Source organism: Oryzias melastigma, linkage group LG19 (assembly GCF_002922805.2).
Source record: "Oryzias melastigma strain HK-1 linkage group LG19, ASM292280v2, whole genome shotgun sequence".
NCBI lineage: Eukaryota > Metazoa > Chordata > Actinopteri > Beloniformes > Adrianichthyidae > Oryzias > Oryzias melastigma.
In genome coordinates, this window is record NC_050530.1 from 9,235,652 (window position 1) to 9,248,305 (window position 12,654).

At 37.3% G+C, this 12,654-nt stretch overlaps 2 protein-coding genes across 2 annotated transcripts; one reads left to right on the forward strand and one right to left on the reverse strand.

The window, feature by feature from the left end:
- Positions 1–575: 575 nt before the first annotated feature.
- Positions 576–8,587, reverse strand: cog7 (component of oligomeric golgi complex 7). Its single transcript, XM_024284481.2, has 17 exons — positions 8,132–8,587; positions 6,847–6,995; positions 6,411–6,527; positions 5,134–5,302; positions 4,975–5,057; positions 4,768–4,890; positions 4,493–4,691; positions 4,282–4,409; positions 4,039–4,193; positions 3,788–3,904; positions 2,789–2,854; positions 2,482–2,668; positions 2,271–2,411; positions 2,046–2,129; positions 1,791–1,905; positions 1,476–1,619; positions 576–1,393 (listed from the first exon to the last, which is right to left on the reverse strand). The coding sequence occupies exons 1-17, from the start codon at positions 8,295–8,297 to the stop codon at positions 1,227–1,229; spliced, it is 2,310 nt and encodes a 769-aa protein (XP_024140249.1). The 5' UTR covers positions 8,298–8,587; the 3' UTR covers positions 576–1,226.
- Positions 8,588–9,828: 1,241 nt separating this feature from the next.
- Positions 9,829–10,725, forward strand: LOC112154386 (myeloid-associated differentiation marker-like protein 2). The gene has a single exon (XM_024285279.1). The coding sequence runs from the start codon at positions 9,829–9,831 to the stop codon at positions 10,723–10,725; it is 897 nt and encodes a 298-aa protein (XP_024141047.1).
- The last annotated feature ends 1,929 nt before the right edge of the window (positions 10,726–12,654 follow it).

The following is a 12,654-nucleotide window of genomic DNA, read 5'->3' on the forward strand; positions in this document are numbered from 1 at the left end:
AACCCTTTTTGGGGGAAAAAAATAATTCTTACTCTCTAGAATGTCCAAAAAAAGATTTCATAACTGCAACTTTAAGTTCTAATTGAAATTCCTAAAAATAAAATAAAATAAAAAAAATCACAAAAATGAATGAAACCTTCTAAAAACAGATGGTCTTTTTTGTGGAAAATAATAATTTAAAAAAGCTTTTCTAATACAACAAAAAAGAAAAAATCTTTAGCGATATTTTTTCAGAGACAAACTTTCAAAATCTTTGAGCTGCAACCACACTTCTGGATATTTTTTGTCTCAATTTGGAAACGTTTAAACATAAAATTCATTTTAAAATGTGTTTATTTGTAAATAAACTATAAAAAAGCAGACCTGAAAAAGAGTAGAATGAAGATAAATCTGCACATTTTGGTGTCTTGTGACCAAATATTCTTAATATTTTTGCAATTCTTCTCAACCAGGTAACATTTTACAACCTTTTTATCAAAATAGCACAATTTCACATTTAACCACCGTTCAACTTTAATTTTTAATTAGCTAAATTGTGAAAAAAGAGCCCAAATATCTGAAATAAAGAGGCAGACTTAATGGTAACAGCATAGATTTAATTGTAAAACCGTTATCCACCTTTTATTAAAATAAAACTTTCAGCCAAGAAAAAAAAATGTTGCATTATCCCATTCACATAAGTGTCTTATATACAACCTTTACAAATAATGACAAAAAATAATGTCTTTAATAGGAAGAAGATAGAGTTAAAGACACTAAAAGATTTTTAGATTTTCCAGTTCAACCACAGAAACGAACTGAACATGAAACTAAAAAAAAAAAAATAAAAAAATAACAAAAATCAACAGATCAGAGAAGAAATATCACCTCTAAATAATTAAATAGCCTGAATTTGGTTTATTTCTTATTGCATACACATAATCAAACACACCTTTCAAACTATTTTAAAAGGCTCTGTCACCCCCACCACTTTATAAAACCAAAAATAACCAGATATTTTTAGCTTTTGTTCGACTCTGAAGGCATCATCACCGGTGAAGATTTATTCAGATCTACTTTAATCAGAGGGAAAATGAGAGCAACTCCAATCTCAGCCTCACATCTTAATAACACTCTCCCTCATTTAGACAGAAATATCCTACCACTGAGAGAATGTTGTGTTTTAGATTCAGCACCTCCTCATATCTTCTCATTTATTGGGGGGGACTTTTGTGCCTCCTTTAGTGTTAATAGTCGATGCCTCGGAGTGCGGCGACGGTGGAGGAGAGCCGGCGAGGCAGAAGCTTGGTCGTCTGCCTGTAGTCTGCTGGTTTGGCCCTTAAAAGCGTGACGATGTGTTGCAGGGTGCGTGACGGCTGCAGCCCCAGAGCATCCATCACATTGCTCAGGTAGTCTGCAGAGCAAGAACTTACATTTTAACTCACATTTTTTTTACGTTATCAAATTAAACATATGACTGTCTGCAGTTTAGTTACCAATATCTGTGGCCAGCTGTTTAGTGGAATGAGGAGTAAGTTGTGGAATCAGCAAAATGGCATCACAGTAGGTCTGCATGGTTGCCCGGGCGATGGAGCCCAACCAGTAGTCTGCTGTGTTTTCTAACTCAGGAAGGTCATCACCTGAGACAGAAGGGAGGTAGAGTTTCATGCTGAATGTGATTGAGGTAGGCACAAGGACGCTAAAGCTGATGCTTTTTCATGACCAGAGAAAAACAAGAAAGCATCCAAAATCATTTGAATTTTGTTAGTTTAATAAATCTGGAGTTTGGAGAAGTTTGATTTGGTACTGACCTTGCTCTGGAGGGAAAGGCAATTTTCCAGCATGTAAGGCCATCTCTAGGGCTGGATCTTCTTGTGTCACAAAGGGCTCCAGGTGAAGAGGCAAAGACATCAGGTACTGTCCAATCTGTACAGGAAATATGAAAAAAAATGACAAACTATTATTGAGAAGGACTAAATTTTCTGATGTTTTGTGCTTATTCATTAGCTATGTATTAAATCACACCATTGCAATTAGGAAAAAGCTAAGACTAAAACAAGACTTGCATTTGTAATGTACTCTTGCGGTGACAGGCTGAAGGTAGGCAGGTCCTCGGTGAAGTTCTCTCCAATGCCAGAAGCCTCTTGAATCTTAACATGAAGCAAAAAGAATGAGGTCAGAGTTGAGCACATAGAAGTGCTTCCAGCACTCAAGTCAACCACCATCCATCTATACACTCGCTCACATCCGTTTTCAAAATCAGATCATTGAGAAACTCGAGATGCAATCACCTCCATCTTGGACACAAGGCAGAGCTGGTGTTTGATCTGCAGGAAGACGGAGTCGAAGGCCAGCTGGTTGGCCTGCTGGTTGAGTCTGGTCAGAGCTGCTCTGGGCTCAGCTAACAGGTTGGAGTTGCCTGTGCCTTTCTCCTGTGGGATGATGGGTAAGGATTGTTGTCTGAAGAACAGTTTTCTTTAGAGCCCGAACTCTGCGCCGTACCTTTAGAGAGTAAAGGACTTCCATCAAATTGTTGTATTCAGCTACGCTTCCTCTTTGGAGGTAGTTGTATTCCTGCCAGGGGTTTTTCGTGGCGTTCTTCCTCTCCGTGGCGCTGGCCTCCTGGATGCCTGTCAGGCTGCGTGGGCTGTATGACTCGGACAAATGTTTACCTGCCGTGCTCAAAATCCTGTAGAGGGAAGAATCAAGAATCTCTGCTTAATTCCAGATAGAAATAATAATAATAATAATAATAATAAGATGATCTAAAAAAAATGAATAAAACGGCATGAAAAAACATTTGTCTCACTTGTTGGAGAGCTGCTGCTCAAAGGCCCCACACTGCCTTAGCAATTCTCCACATGTGGAAATGATCCTGCAAAGATCAAACCATGTGTAGTTCAATCAAATGCGTCCTTAATATATACAAATTGTCCCCTCGCTGTATCGTAGCTAATCGTTCACGGACTTGTAAAGATTTTTTTCAGAGCAATTTCTCATCTTTTGTTTCTAAAAACAGCATACTGTGTTCTGCATCCTGATTGGCTATTGACCTGGTCAATCCATCTCCTCTATGCCGTATCTATGGAGAGAAAATAGACTCACCCTGATTTGTGCGCGTGTAATTCTTGATTTGTAACTAATACATTACATTTTGTTTTGAGTTTAAAAATAAAAAAAAATTACAGCATACAAACGCACAACTTAAAATTACAACATCTTGATACGAACTGCACACGCAAATCTTTAAAAACTACACACAAATCTCTTGTTATGCACACACATCTCCAAGATTCCTGTGTAAGTGATGCGTTTAAATGCTGCCAAAATGCTGGGTCATCAGAGTTTTATTATCAGCTGCTTTGAACTCAATGTGTCACAAAATTTGTTTTTGTATCTGCATGACAAGTGATTTGTGTGCAGTTAGTGAATGTGTAAATTTTTATTTTTTTTATTCCATAATCTTTATACTTATGCACAAAATGTATTTTATTAGTTACAAATTAAGAAAACCCAAACTCACGCACAAATCAAGAATTGCGCACGCACAAATCTGATTGAGATCATTTTAGCTCCATATTTTGTCTCCTGCACACATTCGTCCAATTTCCAAATCTACGTAAATGTTTGATCACAAGCAGATCTTTGATTTAATTCTACAAAGGTTTTAACTTTGAGAGTTTAAACAAGAGAGAAGAGTGTCAAAATGTTCATGTCTGTCTGGATTTTACCTATCGTGGACCATTTTTTAGAATCCCTACGATAAACGAGGGAACACTGTATGTATATTTTAAAATATTCCAGTCACCTGACTGAGTTCTGGAAAGCCGTCCAGTCCTCCTGGAAAGCAGCTGAACTTGGCGTGTCCTCGAGTTTACACTTTTTCCTGACTGACTGTAGTGTTGTGGAAAAATCCGACACGTACCTGGAAAACATGTGGTTTCAATCCCTCACTCTCCACAAAAACTAAAGCAACGAGATTATATCTAGAATCAGACAAGTCTTTCATGGTTGATTAATAGCACAGACACGTTGAGACTTTGGTTAAAGGCTGTTTACTTTGTGAAGAGGGCTTTGAGAGCTTTCAGGAGGCCACACACGCCAAGTCCATCAGTCAGTTTGACACAGCGGTCCACTGCTGCACTCGCCAGGCCAAACAACTTCCCTACAGAGTGGTTCAACTCTTCAACACAATCTAGTACCTCTCCGTGTTCCTAAAACAAAGAAGTCATGGTTAGAAAAAAAAAGATGTGATCACTTAGGAAATGATTTGTAAATCTGTGTACGAGTGCGGCGTCTCACCAAAGGAACGGCACTCATCTGGATGAGGAGGTGCGCCTCCTCCAGCTCCCCGTACTGCAGTTGATATGACTTATAGGGGTCATACATGGCACACACCAACTCATTTACCTTCAGGAGGTTATTCTCAGCTGAGGAGGAAATAAAACAGTGAAAAAACATAAATATCTTAATTTTTTTAAAGGGAAATCCAGACTCTCGCGTTAGCACGGACCGAGGTGCGGCAGCATGGCTGCTTCCAGGTTGTGTCCACAGGTGGACGTCGTGAGGTGAAGCTCCAGGAGAGTTTCCAGGCGTTGCTCTTGGTGCGTTCGCTCCATGGCGGTGCTCAAGCAGACGGCGATGGATGGCACCATGGCCCCCAGAGTTTGAATAAGCAGCACTGTCACCACTTCATAAGGGTTTTTGAACACCTGCAAAGGTTTCAGACGAAAGGCTACAGTTATTTCAGCACGCACAAATGAGATGACACACTGGGGCGTGGTTCACCTGTGTGCACCACTGGAGCTGAACATGCCACGTCGAGAGCAGGGTTTCATAAAACTCTGACAGCTGCTGATTCAGACTGAGCTCGCTCTGAGAGAGATCCTGCCAAATGCCCACCAACTGACCCTAAAGAGGTCAAAGAAAGAGGTCAAATTAAATACAGGACTGGAGATTTTGGAATAAAAAGCTTAAATGGAGACTTCTATCTACCTTGTGGCACTTGTAGTAGTACGCCAGAAGTTGAGGCATCCTATCAATCTCTGTAAAGACTTTAACAAACAGCTTGGCTTGGTCTGCAGGAGAAAGAAACGAGTTTGTTTAGTTAAAAAAAACATAAAATGGAATAAAATGGGGGGAAAAATGCGTTACCTATTGACATTGAATTAAAAGTAGCTACGATCTGCGGACTAGCCATGGCCTCCAGTCTGTTCTTCAAGGCCTCGAGGTGGACACACTTCTCAGAGTAGTCTGGAGTGTCCACCAGCATGGCTAAGCTGTTCTGCATGCTAGTCAACTTGGAGGAAATAAGTGCAAAGTCCTAAAAAAAAAAACAAGAAAAAAACATTTATTGCTTAAATAAATATAATATTGTTTGTTTTAAACATCACTGCAAGCTATGATAAAGGTCACATTTTTATAATTAAATAAAAATAAACAATGTATTTATTCATTTTTTTATTTAAAGGCATATTTGCTTAACACACATTTTAAATAAATGTTTTTGTTGTACAAGATTTTAAAAGTTTTTTTTGTTTTCCTTTCAAAAACTGGGATTTAACATTAATTTTGTCTTTTTTTTTTCAGCACTAAAAATGCTGAAACTGAAAGTGGAAAATGATCAAGCGAATATGATAGCTAAATTTGAAAGCTTGCCATAATATTAGCAAAATGCAAAATTAGTCCAAAAATTTGAAACATTTTGCCAAAACAGCTAGCATAATGCTAAAATATTAGCTAAACTCAAAATTTGCCAAAAACTTAAAAAAAATAATAATTTTGACAAAACAGCTTAATACTAAAATATTGGCTAAAGTCCAATTTGTCAAAAAAAAAAACCTGGAATAGTAATTTTGACAAAAAGCTACAAAAATGCTACAAATATTAGCTAAACTCCAAATTTGCCTGAAGAGCTTTTTCACAAAACAGCTAGCATAATGCTGAAAATATAAGCTAAATTCCAAATTTGCCTAAAGAACAAGAACATTTTCAAAATTAGACAAAAACAGCTAGCATGTTGCTAAATTAAAAGCTAATTTTCACTAATTTCCAACCCCCCCCCCCAAAAAAAAGAAAAGAAAAAGAGTAGTTGCTGAACATTTTTTTAAAGTTTGAATGGTGTCTAGCTGAAAGTACGCAGACATTCATGGGTTTGTAAGTTTTTGAGGGATTTGAGAAATTTCTCATTAATTTCCTATAGAGAATATTTTGCTCAATATTTCAAAAACTATCAAGTTTATAAATACTAATAGCACAAGCAATAATGTTCTGAACGAGCTGAACATTTTGATACCAAGATTGCTAAAAGTGTGTTTGAGTAAACGTATGGAAAGTAGCAGGAGAATCACTATTATGAGGAAAGTCATATCAAATAATTTTAAGAAACATTAACAGAAACATAAAAAAGGGAAAATGTGTTTAACTTTTACCTGTGTCTTGAAGGTCTCCTCTATGTCAGCACTGAGCGTGCTCCATTTGTCTGCCTCCTGCAGAGCTTCAGCTGCCAGCTGCATTCGACTCTTCACCTTATCTATTTCCACCAGCACCTGTTGAAAAGAATTCAGTGTCAGACTTACCGGTAGTCATAATACTTTTGTCAAAAGAATTTTTTTTTCTAAAGCTGTGTGGGCAGAAATTTGCATCATTACTTTTGAAGTGTCCTTGTGCATGTCTTCATCTCGCCTTTCTTTCCTCTTTTCAGAGGTAACCATGGTGAATCACCTGCCTCTATTTAACTCTATCCGTTACTTCCACAGGAGCAACATGGATGTTATTTGTTTAACATTCTACATCCCCTCATTGATTTTTCCCTAAATGCCTGCAGCCCTAATTTCAACATCTTTACCAGTAAAAGTGCTCACACACCTGCATGGACTGCACCGTGTCCTGTTCAAACTTCTTGATGTCTTCTTTCACCAGGACCATTTGCTCTTTCAGGAAGGAAGCTTCTTGTTTCAAGGCCTCCACATCTCGCAAGACTCGCGGCATATTTTGGAGGGCTTGATTACTGCTCTCTGTGCAAAGATGTTATTATCAGTTGTTAAAGCATCCTTTAAAATCCTACATCATTCCTCTTTTTTACAATTGTAAAAGCATATCCAAGGGTATTTTAATTATGATTAGCTATGACTCAGCTAAAAAAAAAAAAAGGTGTTGTTTTCTAGGACATAGTTTTTGCAGAGTGGTAGAAATTCTTTAAATTGGCATGGAGTGAGCCTGCCTTCATTTCCCATCATTTCTCTGTTTACTGCCCCTCAATCTAAAGTGAATGTAGTAACAAAAAGGGCGAGCAATATTGAAGCTCTCCAGCTGTACAGTTTTAGCCAGATGCTAACTTGGATAAAAAAAAAAAACGAAGACGTACATGGATCTAGTCGGATGCATCGGAATGGAATGGAGCAGGAAGTTCATGACCTGCCCAGCGTTTTTTTCACGCCACAAATAGGCTCTTTTTAAACTGATTTTTTTCCCCGGATGCTCGGGGTCCCAACATTTTAAATATATAAATGCTCGGAAAGGCAATTTTAAGCTATTTTTTTTAAATATATCATCAGAAAAATGCTGCAAAAACATGTTAAAAACATTAAAAGCATGACATTCATTAGACTGGGTCTTTAAGATTATCTGCAAATTCCACAATAATCCAAGAAAATCTGAGGTTGTAATCTTGGATAAACAACAGATGTTAATAATAATAATAATAATAATACTATTAAGCTTGCTATCATTTTATTACAATAATATATCTGTCATACTTCTGCTATTCAAAATGAAATTGCCTTAAATAATCAAATATAAATCAAGCACGTCATTCAGCATTCAACCAAAACTACTTTTCTGCCTTTTGTGAAAACAAAATTATAAGAAAAAAAAGACAATATACTTTTCTATTTATGGATTGTACACTTCTGTTTTAAAACAGTCTCCTTTATATACATATTTAGTTAAAATATAACTAAATAGAGAAGAAACGATTGAAACCATAGTTTTAAAGCTTTTAAATCACCAGAAATAACATTTAAAAAAGATTAAAGTCTAAACTTTGAGTAGCTACTTGTAAAAAAATAAATAGATTTCGGCAGATAAACACGATGACAAAGTGGAACTGGTAAAAACAATAACATAAAGTCATAAATATCTATTTACTGACCCTCGATGGCATTGTTGACCTCCTGGATGAACAGCTGCAGCTTCATCACCAGGGTTGCTGCGTGCGTGTCCGCCTTCCCCGGAGCTTCCTTCTGCACCACTTTGAAAGCCCCGTTCACCCAGTCCTTCACGTCAAAATCATCGTCCAAAAATTTAGAGAAATCCATCTTAAACCAGTTTACTGAAACGGCATCGACAAAACTCCCGGGCTACAGTTTCTGTCATCGACCCATTGCTAACCGTTGGGTTAGCTAAGCTTTCCCAAACAGAGGCTTCGACACGAAGATGAAATAAATGGCCCAGGAAAAGGAAATGATCATTACGACTAAATACAGCTCCAACAAGGCAACGGCCTCCTCCAGAATGGATTTTACAAGCTTACAGCCTTAAAGAGGAAAAAAAGAAAACACATTTCAGTCCCAAAACCAGCCCAGATCCTCCTACTGACAACAACTTCCTTGTGTCCTTTCTATTTATCTTCCCCGTAAACACGGACTGACAAAACGTTCCTACTTCAAAATAACGCCCAAAAATAATTGTTTGAAAATGGAAATGAAAGTGTTAACCACTTTTTATTCATTTTTTTTAAAGTAATACATTGTTTGGGGACACAGACTGTATATATGTTTGGGGACGAAAACAGTTGGGTAGGTGTGACACTAAAAAGGCTACCATGTCAAAAAAAAAAAAAAAAAACTGCAGCAAAAGAAAAAGCAAATATCATTTTTTAACAATTCACATACAATTAATTTAAGTCATAATGAATTATTACAAAAAATAGAATTTTACAAGATAAACGGCACTGTCTCGTCGATATTAAAACAAACAAAAACTGCAGTACCCAAACATGTCCACCAGGAGACAACCTTTGCCCTACTTAGTCACTTTTTAACATTAATCTGGATTAATTGTAACGAATCAATTAATTTATTGTGATTATTTAAATAATTGCTTGTTTTTTTCTTAAATTTCATTGCTTATTTGCTCCTTATTTTGTTTTTATTAGTTTTTTCAAGCAAAAAAAAAGAACTAATAAAATACTACCAAGCACATGGAGCACAAACAAGAAAATTAATTTAAAAGCAACTCAAGTAAATTATTTATTGTCTTTTATATATATATATATGCAACTTAATGGGACCCATGGTTAGTCATCTATTTATCATAGGTAAATAGCCTCTATTTCATGATCAAATGTGCCTTTCTTTGAATCACAATACTATATTAATGAATTAATACATTATTCAGCCGTTGTGCAGAGGTAGAGCAGTCAATCTCTGATTGGAAGATTGTAGGTTTGGTTCCCACCCTTCCTGCCCATGTGTTGAAGTGTCATTGGGCAAGACACTGAACCGCAAGTGTTAGACAGTGGAGAATGGGACTGTTACCCGACAAGGTTAAAAATGTTAAATGAGTATACACCGCTTACTAATTCAAACGATAAAACGAGACTGTAATATTGGTGCTTGCCTGGTGTGTTTTTTTATCTGAATTAATACAGTCACATAGTCATTTAGGGGTGAAACACTTAATGGTTTGCAGAGCAGACATTTATCAGTTTCAGAATGTATGCAAACCAGATAAGTGGTAAAACCTTTACACATGTAGCAAGAACATATCAGACAAACTGCCTCTACCAGCTGTGTGGAACTGCGAAGTCTTTTTACCCTCTTGTCAGGCCTTTTTTATTCAGCAAAAATGGGATGCATCGATGGCATCAAAGACACACTTTCCCAGGCTGTGTTTTCCCCATCCACTCTCCTCTCTGGACGTGGAGGGCTGCACATGGCTCAGATCATCCTGTGTGTGATCACCTTCATCCTGGGTTTGCTCAGAGGATTCAGCAGCCACACTTACTGGATATATGGGATGTTCGCCTGGGCCTTCTGCCCCCTCATGACCCTCTTCATCACCATCATCGAGATGTTCAAGCTGGACATTATCCTGAATATGTTTTGCATGGACTGGGATGACTTCACCACAGGGATGGCCATGTCCTCCTCGCTCATGACTGTCTCGGTTGCCATAACATATGCTAACTTCTACATCTGCAAAACATGCCTCTACAATTGGATCGTGACTGTTTTTGCGTTCCTGTCTGGTTTTGTCTACACTCTGGAAGTGGTGAAGGACAAAGTCTTTGATAAGAAGAAGGGAAGCTATCTGGCTGCTCTGCCTGGATTCTGGAAAGTCATGGAAGCCTTTGTGAGCTGCATGATTTTTGTGTCGCTGACTGGCTACAGGGATTCGCCGGCTCTGATCCTCTGTGTCATTGCTTACATCATTCCTTTCCCCATCCTGCCTGTGATCATAGCCACCAACATCTTTAAAAAACTTAAAAAATGTCTGCCTTTCAATCTGGACAGGTTTGTGTTCATATTCCTGGTGATCTCCGTGGTGCTGTACATATTTGCGGCAATCATGTGGCCCGTGTTCATGTTCAGAAACAATCCTCGCCCTGGATCCTGCCCACCCAGCTACTGCATTTGGGCAATTCAGTTTATGGTGGCTTTTCTGACAGTCTTAAATCTTATTCTTTTTACACTGGACCTCATTTTTACACTGTTAGGGATCTGTAACTTTAAACGCACTTAAATTAGCAACTTCTACAGCCTTTGTTTGACGATTTAGGTGCAAATGTTTCCGAATGCTTTCTTTTAAAAAACATTCTCAAACAAGAAAGGCCATGTGACATTATTTCTGTTTTCAAAATAAATGTTTTTCTTGCTTTACTCTCATTGTATTTTTGTTGGTTTTTAAATGAAAAAACATTTTAATTAATAAAAATATTTTTAAAAAATGAGGTTTAATGAGTGATGACTGTGTCTGTGAATGAGATTACAGGTAAATAAATATGCCTGACCGTGTTACAGCCTCTAAACACAAAAGAAAAAACTATACTGTACAAATAAAGAGGAAGTGTGATCCATTCCCCCCGGACTGCAGCAGAAATTTGAGGAAATGACACATAAAATCCTGCAAAATTAAGCAAACATGGGAAATTCATGAAAAACAAGGGAAAAAATACAAATCTGAAACCCATGAAGTCTGACAGGAAATTATTTTAGTCATTTAAAGCGACAGGAAAACAGAAAAAAACATATAATAAAAGTTATTTGAGCATAAAGAACGATGAAAGCAGAGAGAAAAGATCCCAATGTGAAAAAAACTAGGAAAAAAACACAATGAAGGCAGCCACGACTTTCTGTAGATGGTAAATATCTAAGATATTGTTTTGCATCTATCATATCTAATCAATAATATTGCATCTGTCGCATCTAATCTATCTTATTGCATCAATCATTTCGCGTCACATTTATCATATTGTTTTTTATTTATCGTATCTTATTGTATGGTTTCTATCTATCTATCTATCTATCTATCTATCTATCTATCTATCTATCTATCTATCAAACATGAACACATTCGAAGGAGAACACGTGATGAGTCACACATTAAATTTATGGGAAAGAGAAGTAAAAGCTAAGCTGATGTAAGAGGTGAATTTTCATGCAATCAAACCCAGAGAGCAGTACATGGGAGCAGTATGACAGTGATGAGATGTGCTGTTGGTGTGACAGGGAAGCTGAGGGTGGAGGTGGGACTGGGATCAGCTTGTTGTGATTGACAGACTGGCAGATGAGGTTAGACAGGAGTCTCTGTTGGATCGTGATGTTTGCAGATGACAGTGATTGTGTAGAGGAAAACTTTAGAGGAGGTTAGTGGATGCAGAGAAGGAGGGCATGAGGGTGGATGATGGGAAGGAGGAGGGTTAAATGGAGGTGAACGGTTCAATTCCCAAAGGAAAGCAAAGAAAGAGATGGTTTTGGATGGCTTCCTTTGTTTGGAAAGACATATTGGCTCCATGAAAGAACATTACTGCAGCCTTTTTAAAATAATACTCACAATTATTTTACATTGTCAGAGAAAATAATGAACATTTTTGTGAGCATCTTCATTCTCACTGTGGTGAATATTAACAATTGGTTCATCCTCCTGGTTTCCTGGCATCCCAGTTGGCCTGACCAGACCAGTCTGTAATGATCCCCTTCTGCCGCAAGGATTTCTGCAGCCGTTTCCTTTGTCTCAGAAAGGTTATTTAAACCATTTCAGATGACATGTAGGATCGTTAACTATTGCTAAACGTTGTTTTTGTGTGTGTGTACCTCATTGTCAGTTATATATAGCTGCTGCATATACTGAGGATAAATGCTAAGGTGGTGCTAACGGTGAAATAAGATTTTCAATAATTTTAAATTTTCTTTTTTTTCTCGATTGGGAATTTTTATTTAATTTTATAAATAATTATTAACAAGGGAGCAAATAAACTAAGCTTAAACCTAATAAACAGATAGTTTTAACAAATACAAAAGTTCAGTTGAAATTTGACTAGACGTTTGACTGACTCAGTCTATTTGCTCTCTACTGACACTGCAATAACATTTCAATATTGTTTGAATAATTGCACGTCATCAAATAAAGACGAGGAATTAAAAGATCATTGGTTAATGTTAGAAGGTACAC